Here is a 19,846-nt window from a genome sequence, read left to right as displayed (position 1 = left end):
TGGACAGCTTGCAATCGTTGAGGGAACAATTAATTCAAAACTGTATCAAAACATTTTACAGGAGAATATCAGGGTAGCAATCTGTCACCTTAAGCTTAATTGAAGTTGAATGTTGCAACAAGACAATGATCTGAAACACAAGAATAAATCAACAACAGAATGGTTGAAAAGGAAGAAAATTTGTGTTTTGGAATAGCCGAATCAAAGTGCAAACCCTAACTCAATTGAGGTGCTGTGGCATGACCTGAAAAGGGCTGTCCATGCAAAGTATCCCAGAAATATTGATGAACCGAAACAGTTTTGTATGGAGGAATGGTCTAAAATTCCTCCCTGCCATTGTGCAAATCTGATCAGCAGCCTCAGGAAACATTTGGTGGAGGTTATTGCAGCTAAAGGAAGATCTACCAATTATTAAATACAAGGATTTGCATATTTTTCCAGCCTGGACTGTAAGTAATTAAACAATGTGTTCAATAGAGATATTGAAAGTACAATTGTGTGTTATTAGTTTAAGCAGATTGTATTTGTCTATTATTGTGACTTAGACAAAGATCAGGCAACATTTTATGAGTAATCAATACAGAAAAAACAGGCAATTGCAAGGGTTCACAAACTTCTTGCAACTGTATTTGTAGTTTGATGATAAATTTACTTAGAACTTTGAATTTCTTTACTTTCCTGTAAATGCCCGGAAGAAAATGACTTTCAAGGTAGTCAGGGTGACATATACGTACTTGGATAATAAATTTATATTGACAGCCAGGAGCATGATGGAAATCTCTCAATGTGCCTAGATGAGTATATCTCTAAAAACACTGAAGAAACTTGGCACCATCCAAGACAAGGCAGCCTGCTTAATCACCATCCCATTCACCAACTGTGTAATATAACCACAGTGTTTACCAACGACAAAATGTATTGCAGATACTTATCTGGGCTCTTTGACATTATCTCCAAAATCTGCAATCTCTGTCACTAAGAACCACAAGAATTTTGGGCAAATGGAGACATCACCATCTACAGGTTCATCTCCAGGTCACACCTGTATCAATCAAATTAAAATATATTTCTTCATCATCACTGGGTTGAAATCCTGGAATTCCCTGTCCAACAATATTTTGGAATTACTTTCAAAAGAAGAGCTCCATCCGTTCGAGAAGGTGGCTCACCACCACCTTGACGGTAACAAAGGAAAGACAACGAACGCCAGCTCACACACCAATAACTCAATAAACACAGTTCCCCACAGAACTATTACAAATCAACACAAATGAAATGTTCATCTCATGACTTGGGCAACCTGTTGTCTAATCTGTGTATTAGTCCATTTACTTTAACATTGCTCAATTACCTGTTAATCTGATTATACCCGGAGTCTGGAATCCATGTAGCAACAATCAAAGATCTTAATAACATACAGCCACAGAATTTTTTTGTGAGCAAACTACAGGTAACTGGTCAAGCATAACACGGACTAAACGTATTACATTAGCACTTAAATGTCACCTATTGGCTGTCAACATCAGTGTATAAATCTAGTCTGAGAAAACATATTTACATCCTTTGATTTCAGCTTGTGTCATCTTTGAAAAGATACTGTGAAAATAGTTCTAAATGTTGGAATTTAGAATGTGACATAACTCATGATGAAAAATTTATTGCTCGTTACATTTTTGTTTAGAATGCAATTAAATTAATTAAATAAAACAATAGGCTATTTCCCATAGTACCTTTTTCAGTATTATACTCTGCAAGAAGTAATTATGATATTTAATGCTAATTACTTTCTTGGCCATGGCTGTTAAAATATACCTTGTTCTTTGGGTGTGAAGTATTCATAACACTCCTCATTTCTTTTCCTGTGTAGATAACAACACCAACTGCTGTGCCTTGAATGGAAATAACATAAAAAAACATTACAAAATATTCTGATTATAGTTTAAGAATAACACAATTCTCAAAGCAGAAATCATCTCTTTAAATCTCAGGGGTTTTTTGTACCTATTACTTAAAAAATACATAGCAAACATTACATTATTATGGTACAGGGACAGCTAGACTGGAAGTCCGAGCTTTGAGCACAGGCTTGTGCACAGTTAACCAAACATATTTGGCAGCAGAAAGGATGTTCCATTAGCCACAAATTTTCCATGACTTAGCAAGGATAAATAGCAGAGCAAACGCATTTGGAAAGGTGGTCAAAAGGGTATGAGCGGAAAGGAAAAACAGAGCAGAATAGTACGTTAATTTTAAAATGTTGTAATCCTGGTGATTTCAAGAGTGCTGGTTAAGAGAATGCTACTGGCTTTGTCATCAGGAAACCTCACAGCAGCTTAGACAAAGAGGCATTTCAAGAGTTGCAAAGCAGAATAGAGCAATTACCCTATCACAACTGGCACTGCAATCTGACAACTACGGAAAGAAAACCACACAGCCTGCACTGTCTTTGAACACAGTTATGCTACAAGAGAACAGAAGGTCATTATTAAAATCCAAGCTTTGACATTCTGTTAACATAATTCCAACACTGAGATGTACCATCTATACTGTATGCAGCAAACAAAAACATTGCATGGTTGATTTTCAACCAGAGTGCTCAATGGGTGAGTAGCCAGAGAAACATAAGCCTGGTGGCTAGAGAGAGATGAATGGTCAGACCTCTCACTGAGTCAGACAACATACAGGAATATGTGAATGATATAACTAACAATCAACAATAATGGTATTATCTATAATAACTAAATTTTACATAAAATGTATTAAATATGGCTGAGCTAGAATAAAAATATGAATGAGCAATGAACACCTTGCTAAATGGCTGACTTAAATTTTATAGGTTGGAATTATTTAGCTTATATTAAATCTATGAAGTTGTTAGAATCCATAACACATTCAAGAGAACTAGGTTTACAAAAACTGGAGGGAACTGTCCAAAAGTGATTTTGCCATTCTAGTTTTGGCCAAGCACATAAAAGGCAAAGGTGACAAACTTGAAAGATCACTTTGGAACAAAATAAAATTCTAGCATCTTTCTGCAGCTGTCAACAACAGTGGAGAGACAGGCCAGGAGATCCCTCCCCCCCCACCCCACCCCCACCCCCCACCCCCCCCCCCCAAGTACCACTGAGTAATACAGTACAAAAACTGGACATCTGGGCCAATTTGTTCAGAGTGACCAAGTTGTCAAATTGAACTTGTCTCATTTGCCTGGGTTTGCTCCACTTCCCTCTAAACCTTTCCGATCCATGAACCCGCCAAAAAGCAGAATTAGGCCTCTCGGCCCATTGAGTTGGCTCTGCCATTCTATCATGGCTGATTTATTATCCCTCTCAACCCCACTCCCTTACCGAATTCTGCTCCTATATCTTCTGACATAGTTGCGAATCCTTCCCAAAAAACAAAATGCCTTTAGCTGAATAATTAGCAGATATGATGCAGCTCCAAAGTGCAGTCCAGATAGCTCCATCAATCTCTGCTTCAACAAACTACCAAAGGTGAATAAACGACATTTTCTCTAAACAGCACAGGAGTGAATCCCTATCCTTCTGTTAAGATGTGCTTTCCTTTTTGTTTCATTGTATAGATGAATGGTCCAATTTGCCTGCAGATGCACCAAATGTAACTTACATGATGACAGGATTGAATGCTGCACACCCAATGTCTACTAGGCACAAAACATATGAATGAATTTCGAACCCATTTTCTCCATGAAACTAGCTGACAACCCGTTTTTGGATTTGGGATGAAATTAAAATGTGCATTACTGCATGTCAGTTATTGTCATACCATCATATAATTCAACAAATCACACAGAAGCAACAAAAACTCTGTTAACAGAGTCTTCTCCTCGTCAATGTTTTTATTTACACAAAATTTGTTTAAGAGCAAGCAGGTGAAAGCAGTCTGAAAAATAAAAAAACTTGAGAACATCCTTTTTTGAGGGAAAAAAAACTTACCAGAAGCTATAACAGTACTGGCCCACAATGTGTTCTCAATGCTTAAACTCTCATTAATTGGTGGGTCACTATCCTCCTGAAAAGCAAAAAGAAATTATTTGATTTGATGTAGCTACAATATCTTTGTGGGGTTCCGCTGCTTACCTGCTTGCAAAACTGTAATTATCACATGAATCAACAAATTAAAAATATCTTTTCAGTGTGAATACATGCATTTCTCACGTCACCCTTGTGATTGCTTCATTCTCCTCACTTGTGAGTCAAGGTGACTGTCCTTTTTGTCCCCCAATGCCCTAAATCTCAGTTATTAACAAACAAAATTAACTTGCATTTATCACTCCATCAGAACCCATCAAGTTAATAACAGATAGATAGATAGATAGATACTTTATTCATCCCCATGGGGAAATTCAACATTTTTTCCAATGTCCCATACACTTATTGTAGCAAAACTAATTACATACAATACTTAACTCAGTAAAAATATGATATGCATCTAAAATCACCCTCTCAAAAAGCATTAATAATAGCTTTTAAAAAGTTCTTAAGTAGTTTACTTAAATACATTGAGTCCTAACCCCGGCACTTTAACATATCTTACTCCTGGCGGTTGAATTGTAAAGCCGAATGGCATTACATCACATAACTCTCCTTTACCCTTGGCTCTGATACAAAATTTGTAATCCACAGTCCACAACCACTTGATGTTCATGCATGAATTCTCATCAGTCAAAACAGAATTGTAGTTAACTGATTTAACTGAGCAGTATGCCAAGTACTCTGTCTCTTTAGTTAAGAAATAGGAGTTGGAATTTTATCCCAGAATCTTCACACTTTTTTTTTACTTAAGAAGTAAATATTATCAAGTCACGCATTCCAAAAAGAAAGACAGATACAAAATGAAGCAATGTTCTCTCAACAAAATCAACTCACCCGAGTGAACGTCCCCACAAAACTGTGAATATCAATGTTTGGTTCTTCTGCATAAACATAAGATCGTATTTGTAGCAAATCCTTAAAAAAAACAGAATAAGAAATGAACAATTCTGTTGCAGCAATATCTGACACACTGATTTATTGGAATATTGTCACAAGTCACTGCCACGGAAAGTTATTTCTTGTCTTACAGAAAAAATTCTGGCCAACAATCAATTCCTTTAACGTTGCGCTCATGATAAATCCTGATAAGATTTGTCCATGCTTGTTGAAAATAAAGGCAAACTAGTTTAACAATTCCAGATCCTCACTGCAAACACAAAGCCATTGTATGTAAATATGACTTGTACATGGACCTAGACAATCACTACAGCACAAATACACATCCTTTATCTGTAAGAGACAATTTACACGGTCCAATAACTAATCACTTGGCCTCCACTGCAGTCATTACATTTTTATTCCACAGATTCACTATTCTCAGGCTAAAGAAATTCCCCCTCAACCCTGTTCTAGGGGATGCCCTTTTATTCTGAAGCTGTGACATTTGAACCTAGTCTCCTCCACTATTAGAAACATCCTCACAACATCCACTCTATCTTCGCCTTTCAATATTTCATAGGTTTCAATGAGGTCCCCCCTTCTTGAAAACTCCAGTGAATACAAGCTCAGAGACATCAAATGCTCCTCATACGTTAACCCATTCATTCCTGGAATCATTCTCGTGATGCTCCTCTGAACCCTCTCCAACGCCAGCATATCCTTTCTTAGATAAGGGCCCAAAACTGCTCACAATGCCCCAAGTGTTGTCCAAACAATGCCTTATAAAGCCTCAGCATTTCATTCTTGCTTTTGCATTCTAATCCTTTTTAAATTAATGCTAACATTGCACTATTTTTCCATACTACCAACTCAACCTGCAAGTTACCTTTAGGGAGTCTTACACTAGGACTCCCAAGTCCCTTTGTACTTCTAATTTCTGAATTTGTTATCCATTTAGAAAAGAGTTTACACATTTACTCCTTCCACCAAAATACATGACCATATGCCTCCCCACACTGTGTTCCATTTGCTACTTATTTGCCCATTCCCCTAATCAGTCCAAGTCCTTCCTCAACACATTTGGCCCCTTCACCTAGCTTTGTATCATCTGCAACCTTGGTCACAAAGTCATTGATTCCATCATTCAAATTGACAAATAGCGTGAAAGAAGCAGCTCTAAAATTGACTCCTACGGAGCGTCACTAGTCGCCGGCTGCCAGCTAGAAAAGACTTCCCCTTTATTCCTACTCTTCGTCTCCAGCCAATATTCTGTCCATGCTAGAAGCTTTCCTCTAATACCATGGGCTCTTATCTTGTTTAACAGCCTCATGTGCGGCACCTTGTCAAATGTCTTCTGAAAATCCAACAAATCCAACAAGACAGAGTCTCCCTTCTCTATCCGGCCTGTTATTCCAAAGAATTTCAACAGATTTGTCAAGCAAGATTTCCCCTTAAGGAAACCATGTTGACTTCGGCCTATTGTATCATGTGCCTCTACATACCACTAGACACTAGAACACTAGAATACTACAGCACAGTACAGGCCCTTCAGCCCTCGATGTTGTGCCGACCCATATATTCCTTAAAAAAAGTACTAAACTCACACTACCCCGTAACCCTCTATTTTTCTTTCATTCATATGCCTGTCCAAGAAGCTCTTAAATACCTCTAATGTTTTAGCTTCCACCGCCATTCCAGGCACCCACAACCCTCTGTGTAAAAAAAACTTACCCCTGATGTCTCCCCTAAATTTCCCTCCCTTACCTTTGTACATATGACCTCTGATGTTTGCTATTTGTGCACTGGGAAACAGGTACTGGCTATCCACCCCATCTATGCCTCTCAATCTTGTAGACCTCTATCAAGTCATCTCTCATCCTTCTATGTTCCAAAGAGAAAAGTCCCAGCTCTGTTAACCTTGCCTCATAAGACTTGTTTTCCAATCCAGGCAACATCCTGGTAAATCTCCTCTGCACCCTCTCCATAGCTTCCACATCTTTCCTATAATGAGCTGACCAGAATTGAACACAATACTCTACGTGCGGTCTCACCAGAGATTTGTAGAGTTGCAACATGACCTCTCTACTCTTGAATTCAATCCCCCTATTAATGAACCCTAGCATCCCACAGGCCCTCTTAACTACCCTATCAACCTGTGCAGCGACCTTGAGGGATGTATGGATTGGAACCCCAAGGTCCCTCTGTTCATCCAGACTCTTAAGACACCGACCATTAACCCTGTACTCAGCCTTCTGATTTGTCCTTCCAAAATGCATCACCTCACACTTATCCAGATTGAACTCCATCTGCCACTTTTCTGCCCAACTCTGCATCCTGTCTATATCCTCTTATAGCCTTTGTGACAACCTACAGCTCCATCCACAACTCCGCCAATCTTCGTGTCATCCACAAACTTCCTCACCCATCCTTCCACCTCTTCATCCAGATCATTTATAAAAAATCACAATGAGCAGGGGTCCCAGGACAGATCCTTGCGGCATTCCACTAGTCACCGATCTCCAGGCAGAATACTTTCCTTCCACTACTACCCTCTGCTTTCTTCCTGTAAGCCAATTGTTCATCCAAACAGCCAAGGTTCCACTTATCGCATGCCTCATGACTTTCTAGATGAGTCTCTTGTGGGGGACCTTGTCAAATGCCTTGATAAAATCCATGTAGACCACATCCACTGCCCTACCCTCATCAATTTGTTTTGTTACCTCTTCAAAAAACTCAATTAGGCTCGTGAGGCACAACCTTCCCTTCACAAAGCCATGTTGACTATCCTTGAGTGGACTGTACTTCTCCAAATGCTCGTAGATCCTATCCTTAAGAATCCTTTCCAATAGTTTGCAGACCACCAACTTAAGATTCATCGGTCTATAGTTCCCAGGATTCTCCCTAATACCTTTTTTAAATAAGGGAACTACATTTGCCATTCTCCAATCCTCCGGCATCTCCCCTGCAACCAAAGAGGATTCAAAGATCATAGTACTGCTCCAGAGATCTCTCCTCTCACTTCCCACAGCAACCTGGGCGTATATCACATCCGGCCCTGTGGATTTACCAATCTTGATGTTTTTAAGAAGTTCCAACACTACTTCTTCCTTAATCTCCACATTGCCCAGCATACAGGCCTGTTCTATTTCGACCTCACCCTGATCAAGGTCCTTTTCACTTGTGAATACTGAAGCAAAGTATTCATTTAGGACCTCCCCAACCTACTCCGCCTCCAGGCACATGTTGCCCTGTTTATTCTTTAGCAGCCCCATCTTCATTCTTGTCATCCTTCTTCACATGTGCATAGATCACCTTGGGGTTCTCCTTAATCCTACATGCCAAGGCCTTCTCATCCCCCCTTCGAGCTCTCCTAAGTCCTTTCTTAAGCTCCTTCCTGGCTGCCCTATATTTCTCATGAGCCCCTCCTGCTTGTGAACCCTTAAATATGCTGAAATGTCATCCTTAATAATGGACTCCAACATCTTATGAATCACTGAAGTCAAGTTAACTGGCCTACACTTTCCTGTCTTGTGCTGCCCTTCCTTTTAAAAAATGCAGTGACATTTGCAACTTTCCAGTCCTTTGGAACCAATTCAGAATCCAGTGATTCTGGAAAGATTTTCCACTTCCTTACACAAAGGTGTTCCTACCAACCAAGGCAACCATACAGCTGCTTTGGTGGAAATCACTCAGCTCGGTGGAGGCTGAAGAACAATTTTCAATAACTAATTAGTTAATTCTTCAGTGAAAGGCTGACCAGTAAAAAAAAAAGTAAATTAAAAATTTTCCCAGCATCATAGGCCTTAGGAGATTCAAATTGTTAAGTTGTAATAGGAGCTTTAAATCATCAGCGGTAATACTTCTTCAAAGGTAATGGCAATACGTCTGTGGGAGATAGAGTGGTGTAGCGATTTAAGAGCTACTCCCTCACAGAATCAGCAACCAGGGTTTCAATCAGACCAATGATGCTGTCTGTCTACGTGGAGTTTCCACATTTTCTGTTACCATGTGGGTCTCCTCTGGGTGCACAAGTTTCCTACCACATCCCAAAGATGCAGAGGACAATCTGCTGCTGGAAATTGCTTCCAGTATGTAGGTGTGTGACAGAATCTGTAGACGGTGGTTTCAGGGTGGGGTGGGAGTTGGAGGCAGGAGTTGTGATGGGAGGATGGAAAGATCAAAATGGGATTTGTGCTGATGGATGACTCGTGACTGTCACTAATGGAAACGAAACCTTCACCCAAGCAATTCTGTGCTGACCATCAGGCACCCATTTACACTAATCCCATATGATGGTTTGTACAGGTTCAGAGGGCCAAGGTGCATGCTTCCATGATGTACAATTCTCTGATTCTCTGCAAAGGCAATAAGAGCAGCAATTTTAGCAAAAACAAACTGGAATTATTCAGCAGTTTTTCTGGTACTTACAGCAGCAATGGGCAATCTCTGGGTACAGCCAACAGGCAATCGCATCTTCCAGTCAGTCTCACCATCCAGCTGATCAGTGCGGATAAAACAGGAACCTGAAAACACAAAGTAGTCTTGAAAACTTAAGCAATAGGTGAAGAGTATCGATATGTTTGCTTCACTATAGAGCAGCCTTTCTCAACCTTTTTGCCCTGGAGGAACTCTTGAAATAATTTTCAGGTCTCAGGGAATCTCTGCACGGAAATTATTATATCTACAGCTCATGGTAAGTTAAACTGTAGATATAATAGTCCAAAAATAATTGTCAATGCTCTTCTGAGTAGGGAATTAATTTCTATCCAACCTTTTTAGAAAAAAAAGATAGTTAAGCTTAGTTTACCTTTCTTGAAATTAATCTTTTTCTTTCCCTTTCACAAATTTTAAAAACTGATAAGGCAAATATAATAAATTTCTCAATTCTGGGTTGAATTTGAGATAAGCACACACGGATTTCACCTTCAACATAAAGGAAACAATTTCATTCCTTCTTCTTAATGTTTGTTAAACATGAAAAAGCCTGCTCACACATGTAACAATTTGAAAACTGCAGCAAAATGTTCATTGCTTTCCTATGAATGGCAGAATACTCTTCTTTCACAGAAATCCAGAACTTGCCCAGGGGCAGGTCAGTAAATCTCATCGTGAGTGCAGTTCACAAAGTTCTTCCTCTTCTCTCAGAGTCAAGTTCTCAGCTAAGCAGAAGATTCAGAGAAAGGGTCCCTCACCCAATCATACACTTGTGTTGAAAGGGAGGAAAAATACCATTCAGTTTTGTTCGGCAGTTCTTCCAGGTGGTTTTCAATAAGACTCGAGATTTCTGATATCCTTCTTCACTCTCAAGCCGAAGCAGTAGTGGAAACATTTCAAGATTCAGTTTCCTTTTAAACCCAAAAATCTTATCACAAGAAGTCAAAAACATTTTCTCCAGGACCCTGCACAGACTTGTTCAATTAGTTCATACAGTGAAAAATGTCTACTAAGTAGGCTAATTTCTGCAGCCATTCTTCATATTCAAGGCACTTAGCAGAATCTGGCCCACTAATTTCTAGAAAATCCTCCTGCAATTCACCTGTCAGCTCAAACACCCTGTTGAGAACTACTTCTCTGCTAAGGCACCAGATTTCTGCATGCACCAGGAGGTTGGTGTGCTCGTTGTCCAGGTTTTCACAGTTTTTCTAAAAACATTTGAGTGAACTGGTCTCAAAGCTACTAAATAACTTGCTTCCTGGATCCTTTTGCTGAGTGTGACTTTATTTTCAAAAGTTTTAATCTGCTTGTTTTGAGATTCCAATAGTTGTTTAAAATAATCAGCATTTTACATGTCATATGTCAGTGATTTGTGGTTAAGGGTCTTTTCAATTTTGCTGGAGCCATTACTACATTTATAAGTTGCTTGCCACAGACTAGGCACAATGGAATAGGACAACTTGGATCACCAGTCCTTGTAAAACCCACTATTAAATAGCTTCCATTGTAAAAATTGAATTTTTTTTCTGTCTGTTGTTGCACAAGTGCAGTGAAATGACTCAGATTATAATTCTTCATCATTAACCTTAGTAGAATTGTCTGTAGCCCTAGGCCTACAATCCTCCTCTTCCATCTCACACCTCCTCTTCAAAAAAAAAATTGCCACACTCTGGACTGCCTTTAGAATGAAAATTTCCCTCCAATTTTCTACTACACTAGTAGCGTTTGTTCACTCCCATGAATCATTTGGTGGCGCATATAGGAAGTTAGGGGAGTTAGTTCTGGAGGGAGAGGCTGACGTCATAGCCCAAGTTGGACAAGTTCATTCAATGCTCGCAAAACACAGTTCACGCTCATCAGCCTACCATCCTCCCCTCCATGCAATACAGCACTCACCAATTATCAACAGATTCCCCCATCTTTCATCAAAAACTGTGAATGGACTCAACAAATAAACAGAGTCCAACTGCGCACTGTCACACTGGGCTGAGATTTCTAGCGGGGCTGCTCGGTCACTGCTCACCACTACGAGCACTAGCATCACGTGTTGCGCAAATTCCAAAACGCGATTTGTTTTTGAAATCACAACCTCTCATGGAATCCAGCTGTAGAACAACAAATGGCTGTGGACTTATCAAAGTGAATATGGGGAATGCAAAAAATATTCTGTTTCTGAGCTTCAAGAAATGTCGGCTAACTGGCAGAATGAGGGGATTGGGGGATAAGGTATTTCTTGCTTTACCAAACCAACGTTCTGACAAAAGACAATTATACAACTTCCAATCAAGGGTGAAAATACACCACATGGACTGGTTTGTTGTGTGGATGAGAAATGGTCAACACTATGCTTGCAATACAACTGTACTGGGAAAAAATTTGCATGGTCATATCAGTATGAACTCCAAATTATTTTCATTGTTATTTGCACCTTTAAACTACAGCTTTTTCCTTTGAGAAGCAACCCAGATCCACCAGCAAATCAGGACCCACATAGTGTCAAGTAAGACACTATCATTATTAAAATGTAATGCCCCCCCCCCCCCACTTTCTGAAAGGAAATAATGAATTCTTTCTCCCATTGATCACTACAGCCCCCTTTAGAAATGCCCATTAATGTTTAGAAGACAATACTTTTTGACAGGTGCTGGCTCAGTCAATTCCATTCCTGTAGCTCAATAAACAAAGATAACTTAGAAGAATAGAGTGTTGTAGATATGGTGCCATACAGCAATATAGCACAGAAACAGGTCATTTGGCCCATCTAGTTCTTGCTGAATTGTTATTCTGCATGGTTCCTTTGACCCACACCTGAGCCTTAACCCTCCAAGCCCCTCCTATCACGTACATCCAAATTTCTCTTAAATGTAGAAATTGAATCCATATGCACCACATCTGGTGGCAGCTCATTTCACACCCTCATCACCCTCACAGTTAAAGAGCTCCTCCCAGGTTCCCCTTTAATATTTCACCTTTTACTCTTAACCTATGACCTCTGGTTCTTGCCCCACCCAACTTTAGCAGAAAGGCTCACACAAAATGCTGGAGGAACTCAGCAAGTCAGGCAGACTCAGTGGAAAAAGCCTGTTTGCTTTATCCTATCTCCAACACTCATAATTTTGTATACCTCCATTAAAACTCCCCTCACTCTCCTATACGCCAGAGAATAAAGTCCTAACCTATTCAACTTTTCCCAGGTCCTCAAGTTTTGGCAACATCCTTGTAAAATTTCTCTGTACTTTCAATCTTACTGATACATTTCCAATAGGTAGCTGAACAGAACCGCACACAATACTCCAAATTAAGCCTCACCAACATCTTATAAAACTTACAACAAGCTGGAGGAACTCAGCAGGTCGGGCAGCATCCGTGGAAACGAGCAGTCAATGGATGCTGCCCGACCTGCTGAGTTCCTCCAGCTTGTTGTACGTGTTGCTTTGACCGCAGCATCTGAAGAGTATTTTGTGTTTCTTATAAAACTTCCCAAGTCCTGCAATCAATGCTTTGATTTATGAAGGTCAATATGCCAAAAGCTGTCTTTATTACCCTATCTGCCAATGATGCCATTTTCAAAGAATTATGGACCTGTATTTCCAGATCCCTCTGTTTTACCGAACCGCCTTAGTGTCCTACCATTCACTGTGCAAGTGTGAACTGTCCTCCAAAAATGCAACACCTTGCACTTAACTGCATTAAATTTCATCCTTCATTTTTCATCCTATTTTTCCATCTGGTTCAGATACCGCTTCAAGCTTTGACAATCTTCCTTCATTGTCCACTATGACCCCAGTCTTGGTGTCACCTGCAGGATTTGCTGATCCAGTTTAGCACATTATCATCCAGATTGTTTATATAGATAACAAACAACAATGGATCCAGTGCCAATCCCTGTGGCGCACCACTAGTCACATGCCTTCAGTCAGAGAGACAACCATATACTATCATTCTGGTTTCTCCCACTAAGCCAACGTCAATTCCAATTTAGTACATCAATCTTAATGCCAAATGATTGAACTGTGTTGATCAGCCTCCCATGCAAGACCTTGTTAAAGTCCTTGCTCAAGTCCTTGGAGACAATTTCCACTGCCTTGCCCTCATCAACTTTCCTGGTAACTTCCTGAAAAAACTCTAAGATTAGTTAGTCACAACCTATTGTGCACAAAGCTATGTTGACTATCCCCATCTTCTACTTCCTCCAAACCAAAGGTGTAGCCATGGGCACCCTTATTTACTCTCACAGCTACCTGGACTATTCCTCTTCCTATCTTGCAAAAATGCCATCCCCTTGTCGCAATTCCTCCATCTCCGCTGCATCTGCTCTCAGGATGAAGCTTTTCATTTCAGGATGAAGGAGATGTCTTTCTTTTTTAAACAAAGGGGCTTCCCTTCCTCCACCATCAACTCTGCTCTCAAACGTATCTCTCTCATTTCATGCACATCTGCTCTCAACCCATCCGCCCGCCACCCCACTCGGGATAGGGTTCCCCTTGTCCTCACCTACCACCCCACCAGCCTCCGGGTCCAACATATAATTCTCCGTAACTTCTAACACCTCCAACGGGATCCCACTACCAAGCACATCTTTCTCTCTCCCCCCTTTCTGCTTTCCGCAGGGATCATTCCTTACGCGACTCCCTTGTCCATTCGCTCCCCACCCCCAATCCCTTCCCACCGATCTCCCTCCTGGCACTTATCCTTGTAAGCGAAACAAGTGCTACACCTGCCCTTACACTTCCTCCCCTCACCACCATTCAGGGCCCCAGACAGTCCTTCCAGGTGAGGCGACACTTCATCTGTGAGTTGGTTGGTGTGGTATACTGCGTCCGGTGCTCCCGGTGTGACCCGATGCAGACTAGGAGACCGTTTCGCTGAACACCTATGCTCTGTCCGCCAGAGAAAGCAGGATCTCACAGAGACCACACATTTTAATTCCACATCCCATTCCCATTCTGATATGTCTATCCATGGCCTCCTCTACTGTCAAGATGAAGCCACACTCAGGTTGGAGGAACAACACCTTATATTCTGTCTGGGTAGCCTCCAACCTGATGGCATGAACATTGATTTCTCTAACTTCTGTTAATGTCCTCCTCCCCTTCTTACCCCATCCCTTATTTATTTATTCCCCCCCATTTTTCTCTCTCTGCCCCTCTTACAATCACTCCTTGCCTGTTCTCCATCTCCCTCTGGTGCTCCCCTCCCCCTTTCTTTCTCCCTAGGCCTCCCGTCCCATGATCCTGGCCTCCCGTCCCATGATCCTTTCCCTCCTCCAGCTCTGTATCCCTTTCGCCAATCATCTTTCCAGCTCTTAGCTTCATCCCACCCCCTCCTGTCTTCTCCTATCATTTCGCATTTCCCCCTCCCCCCACTACTTTCAAATCTCTTACTATCTTTCCTTTCAGTTAGTCCTGATGAAGGGTCTTGGCCCGAAACGTCGACAGTGCTTCTCCCTATAGATGCTGCCTGGCCTGCTGTGTTCCACCAGCATTTTGTGTGTGTTGCTTGAACTTCCAGCATCTGCAGATTTTCTTGTGTTTGGATTATTCTCATTAATCTGATTAATGTCAGCATCCCTTTTCTTATTCCTCAGTTTCACCCATATAGACACAGTAGATGAGCCCTCCAGTCCGTCCTGTCTGAGCACTGCTTTGACATTTTCCCGGACTAATCATGCTACCCCTCCCCCTTTAACCCCTCCCGCTCTATCACATCTAAAGCATCGGAACCCCAGAACACTGAGCTGTCACTCCTGCAACCAAGTCTTACTAATGTCTACCATATCATAAATCAACACGCTGATCCATGCTCTAAACTCATCCGCATTACCTGTAATAATGCAAGGTTCCTTAAACTTTGTGTTTTATTTTAACAGGAACATACAAACTCTGTACTCTCAATAATACATTTTTCACTATGTTATTCACACCATGCTAAACCTTTCCATTCCTGTCTTTGTATATATGCTTATTAACATCTTTCTCCACAACCAGTTTGCCATCTGCCCTGGCACTTTGGTTCCCATTCCTCTGCAATTCTAGTTTAAAACCATGTACAGGACAAGCAAACCTCCCCAGAAGGATATTATACCCCCCCCCCCCCCCCCCGGCCAGTTCAGGCATGTTTGTACAGGTTCCACCTTTCCTGAAAAGAGGCCAAATGATCCAAAAATCTGAAGACCTCACTCCTGCATGATCTCCTTAGCCACGTGATAACTGTATTATCTTCCGATTTCTGGCCTCATTAGCACATGGCACGGGTAGCAACCCTGGGATCACCACCCTGGAGGTCCTGTCCTTTAACTTTGCATGTAGCTCCCTGAACTCACTTTGCAGACCTCATCACCCCTCCTGCCTGTCATTGGTACTGATGTGAACCATGACCTCTGGCTGCTCAGCCTCCCGCTTTAGAATGCAGTAGTCATGTTATTTTTCAGATCAGTAAGATTGTAATAAAGCCAAACAATTTTCCATTAACTGTACCACCTATTGTTTAACAGACACTCTACTCAATGACACAGCGGTGCACTGAAACCAAGGGCTTTTTAAGGGCTTTGAAGTGTGTCATTGAACCGAGCTCAGCTGCTGATGGGATCGCTGGGGTCAGGACATACTGCTTTTGGCACTCCCCTCTGCAGCTGGCTTCACCGAAGTTGTTGGAAGGGGGAGGGGTAAGGCTGCAGATGAGGAACACTGTTAACCAGCTGGTTTGGTTCTAATGCAGGTATGGGTGGAGAACAAACACAGCACTGAGTCAGCAAGTGACGCAACAGGTAAGCACAGTCACAGCTGAACTATTCTCTGGTATTAAACCACTGAATTTAGCATAGGGTGAGTGTAATAATTCAGATTTCTGCAGATCTCTAAAGGGCTTCAATATACTAAATAACAACCAGCAGCAGGAAATGTCTTCTTGCCGTAGTTGTATTTAATAGGCTGATCACTGTTTACTAGTAATGCACTTCTGCAGTGCTCAACTAATGATAGTCATACAACTCCAAATAATGAAAAAATATAAAATACAATAAATGCTAAAACAAAAATAAACAACTTTATAGAAATAGGGCAATTTTAAACCAGTTACCAATGTCACAAACAAATATACTGAATAGTTAATTATATGTACTGATCAGCAGGTAAGTGAGTGAGACACTAACCCCCTTTGTCTGATGTTCGGAGAAAGATCATGTCGGCAGGTACCCTTTGATTCTATGGAAATGAAAAGGAAACAAGTTACTAAGCAGTAATAGTAATTGCAAGCACGAAAGAATTTATATAAGACTACGCACAAATATCATTATCTCATCATATAGTAATGCTTTATTTTGAGGACAATTTGCCTCCATTTTCTCACTGCCCTACAGGGCCTCATCATAGCTTGAAAAGCCTTTACATTTCTGTGCTTCTCAAGAGAAAGGGAATACCACTTATTTGGTCTCTCTGATTATTATACCTTCTTAGTTTTGGAACAATATTTATACATCCTTTTGGCACCTTTACTTTAATTATCTGAAGACCAGACTACCCAAGTGTAGTTAAACTGTTTTTCAGTGTAGATCAATACAAACTCCTACTTGCCATTGCATTTTACACTTACCCATCTTGAAAACCTTTTGCTCCTTTATCACTCTGAAAGTTTGTTAATTGACCCTTTTGTTTCTTTTCACAGTTTCCCACCTTCAGCCACATATTTTGCTTTCAATTTCAAAGTCCAAATTATTTGTTTGAACAATGGGCATCAAGGAACTCTATGTAATGCATTCCACAAGCCTGAGTAACCACAGTTAACCCCTGCTCTGTTTGCTTTATAACCAGATGGCAAACAATCATCTTCTGATTCTACATGCAAGAAGGGATCAGGAGACCATGATGTAGTACTTTGATTAAAATACCTTTTGCAGATAGTGCATTTAACTTCTGTTCAGTCATTCAACACATGCAATAAAATTGATCAAATACCAACTTCCTTTTGGAATTCATGTTGACTAATTAAAACTTAGCCAGATTTTGTTTTACTATTATATATTTGATAAATTCTAATATATTATCACATTGACTTCACTTGCAAGGAATTATTTTAATATTTAAAGGAATGTACAAACCTTTTCAACAATAATTAAATCCCCCACTTGAATATTTGAGCTCTTGACAGTCACAATACCTGAGGCCACAAAGGGAAAATGCACTTCAGCACAGTTTCAATAGTCACAGATTATAATTTGAGTAAAGGCTAAAGTTGATGAAAAATAAATAAGAGCGGACAGCTTAGTAAGTTCAATATCTATTAAGTTTTACAATGACACTTCGAGCACATTAGATGTAGACATCTTATTTCAAGTAAATCCAAAATAAATCTTTAGGTTTACATCTGCTTCTGATATTAAACTTCTACAACAGAGAAACCTATTACCATTGTAACTATCACTATCAATTTAAATAAAACACTCAATGAATGATAGATTTTCAATCAATGTTAAATCTGTTAATTTTTGTGTATCTGATCTGTTAACTATAAACAAATCAGATGGAGGACCAATGATGGGCACTGAATGCGGATAGGTTAGCACCTAGTTGTGTGTTGTAATACTTCATCAAGAAATTGTCAGATTGGTTTGAGGCCCACAAATAGTGGCCACAGAAAAGCTCCAAGAAGCTTTGGAATTGAAGCCTGGTCAATACTGTTTGCAAGTTGGAGTAGCAAGAAAGTGAAGTTACTGTAATGTTACAATATATCCTTCTGATATGTGCAGACTTGTTTTATGAAATGTATAATTAAAGTTCATTAATCATCCGCAGTTTGAACACAAATCTTCTTTCCCATGGTGAAAGTGCTGGCAAATTTATTCAGAAAGCATAGGAAATGCAAAAAAAAACAACAAAGAACATGACTTCACATTGCTTCCATCAGGGAAGAGATACGGGAGCCTAAAACCCATGTTCAATATTTTAAGAACCACGACTTCCCCTTCACCATCAATTTCTGAATGGTCCATGAACACTACTTCATTATTTGTCTTCAGTACCATTTTTGTAAACCATTTTGTACTATACTGTTGCTACAAAACATTTCATCACATATGTCAATGACAAATATAACACAAAAATGAATTTTTACATATTCAGTTGACATTTTCTTAATGCATTTTATTTTGAGGTGAACCTTAAGACTAGTTGCAAAAATAATCTGCAATATGTTAGTTATCGCTGGGCTGATAACCAGTACAAGGAAGAAATCAGCAGAATTAACAAGGGTTACATTGCCTTTGTTTATTTCTCTTACAGAAGTTACTTTAAAATAACCAACTCAACTTCCTAACAGTCAGACAAACTACACCAGTTATTAACAGTTCTGTTATGAGTGTAATCGGTCAATGAAGAGCCATTGAAGTTCGTGATATAGAGTCAATGACAAACATGAGAATGTCTGCAGACACTGAAACTCCAAAGCAACACATACAAAATGCTGGAGGAACTCAGCATATCAGACAGCATCTATGGAAAAGAACAAACAGTTGATGTTTCAAGCCAAGACCCCTCTTCAGGACTGAGAAGAGAGGGAGAAGATGCCAGAATAAAAAGGTGGACAAACTCAGCAGCATAAACTGAAACATGAGGAAATCTGCAGATGCTGGAAATTCAAGCAACACACACAAAATGCTGGTGGAATGCAGCAGGCCAGGCAGCATCTATAGTCAAGTCAAGTCACTTTTATTGTCATTTCGACCATAACTGCTGGTGCAGTGCATAGTAAAATTGAGACAACATTTTTCAGGACCATGGTGTTACATGACACAGTACAAAAAACTAGACTAAACTACGTAATAAAAAAAAACAGAGAAAGCTACACTAGACTACAGATCTACACATGACTACATAAAGTGCACAAAAACAGTGCAGGCAGTACAGTCGACATTTTGGGCCGAGACCCTTAAAAGATAGTAAGAGATTTGAAAGTAGGAGGGGGAGGGGTGAAGCTAAGAGCTGGAAAGTTGGTTGGCAAAAGGGATACACAGCTGGAGGAGGGAAAGGAACATGGGACGGGAGGCCCAGGGAGAAAGAAAGGGGGAGGGGAGCACTAGAGGGAGATGGAGAACAGGCAAGGAGTGATTGTAAGAGGGGCAGAGAGAGAAAAATGGGGGGGAATAAATAAATAAGGGATGGGGTAAGAAGGGGAGGAGGACATTAACAGAAGTTAGAGAAATCAATGTTCATGCCATCAGGTTGGAGGCTACCCAGACAGAATATAAGGTGTTGTTCCTCCAACCTGAGTGTGGCTTCATCTTTACAGTAGAGGAGGCCATGGATAGACATATCAGAATGGGAATGGGACGTGGAATTAAAATGTGTGGTCACTGGGAAATCCTGCTTTCCCTGGTGGATAGAGCGCTGGTGTTCAGCAAAACGGTCTCCCAGTCTGCGTTGGGTCTTTCCAACACCCCTCCCCCTCCTGTCTTCTCCTATCATTTCGGATTTCCCCCTCCCCCT

The 19,846-nt window shown here is 40.5% G+C and overlaps 1 protein-coding gene across 1 annotated transcript in view; it reads right to left on the bottom strand.

Moving 5' to 3' along the window:
- Nucleotides 1-19,846, bottom strand: part of atp9a (ATPase phospholipid transporting 9A) — a 182,950-nt gene that overhangs the window by 139,136 nt on the left and 23,968 nt on the right. Inside the window, exons 5-10 of the mRNA XM_073061648.1 lie at nt 17,464-17,522; nt 16,519-16,570; nt 9,363-9,457; nt 4,890-4,970; nt 3,957-4,032; nt 1,813-1,889 (exon numbers count right to left, since the gene is read on the bottom strand). Coding sequence (XP_072917749.1) covers nt 1,813-1,889; nt 3,957-4,032; nt 4,890-4,970; nt 9,363-9,457; nt 16,519-16,570; nt 17,464-17,522 — 440 coding nt within the window. The remainder of the gene's footprint in view (nt 1-1,812; nt 1,890-3,956; nt 4,033-4,889; nt 4,971-9,362; nt 9,458-16,518; nt 16,571-17,463; nt 17,523-19,846) is intronic.

Source organism: Hemitrygon akajei, chromosome 11 (genome assembly GCF_048418815.1).
Source record: "Hemitrygon akajei chromosome 11, sHemAka1.3, whole genome shotgun sequence".
NCBI lineage: Eukaryota > Metazoa > Chordata > Chondrichthyes > Myliobatiformes > Dasyatidae > Hemitrygon > Hemitrygon akajei.
The sequence above is the reverse complement of the archived record's forward strand: the minus strand, read 5'-3'. Positions and strand labels throughout refer to the sequence as shown.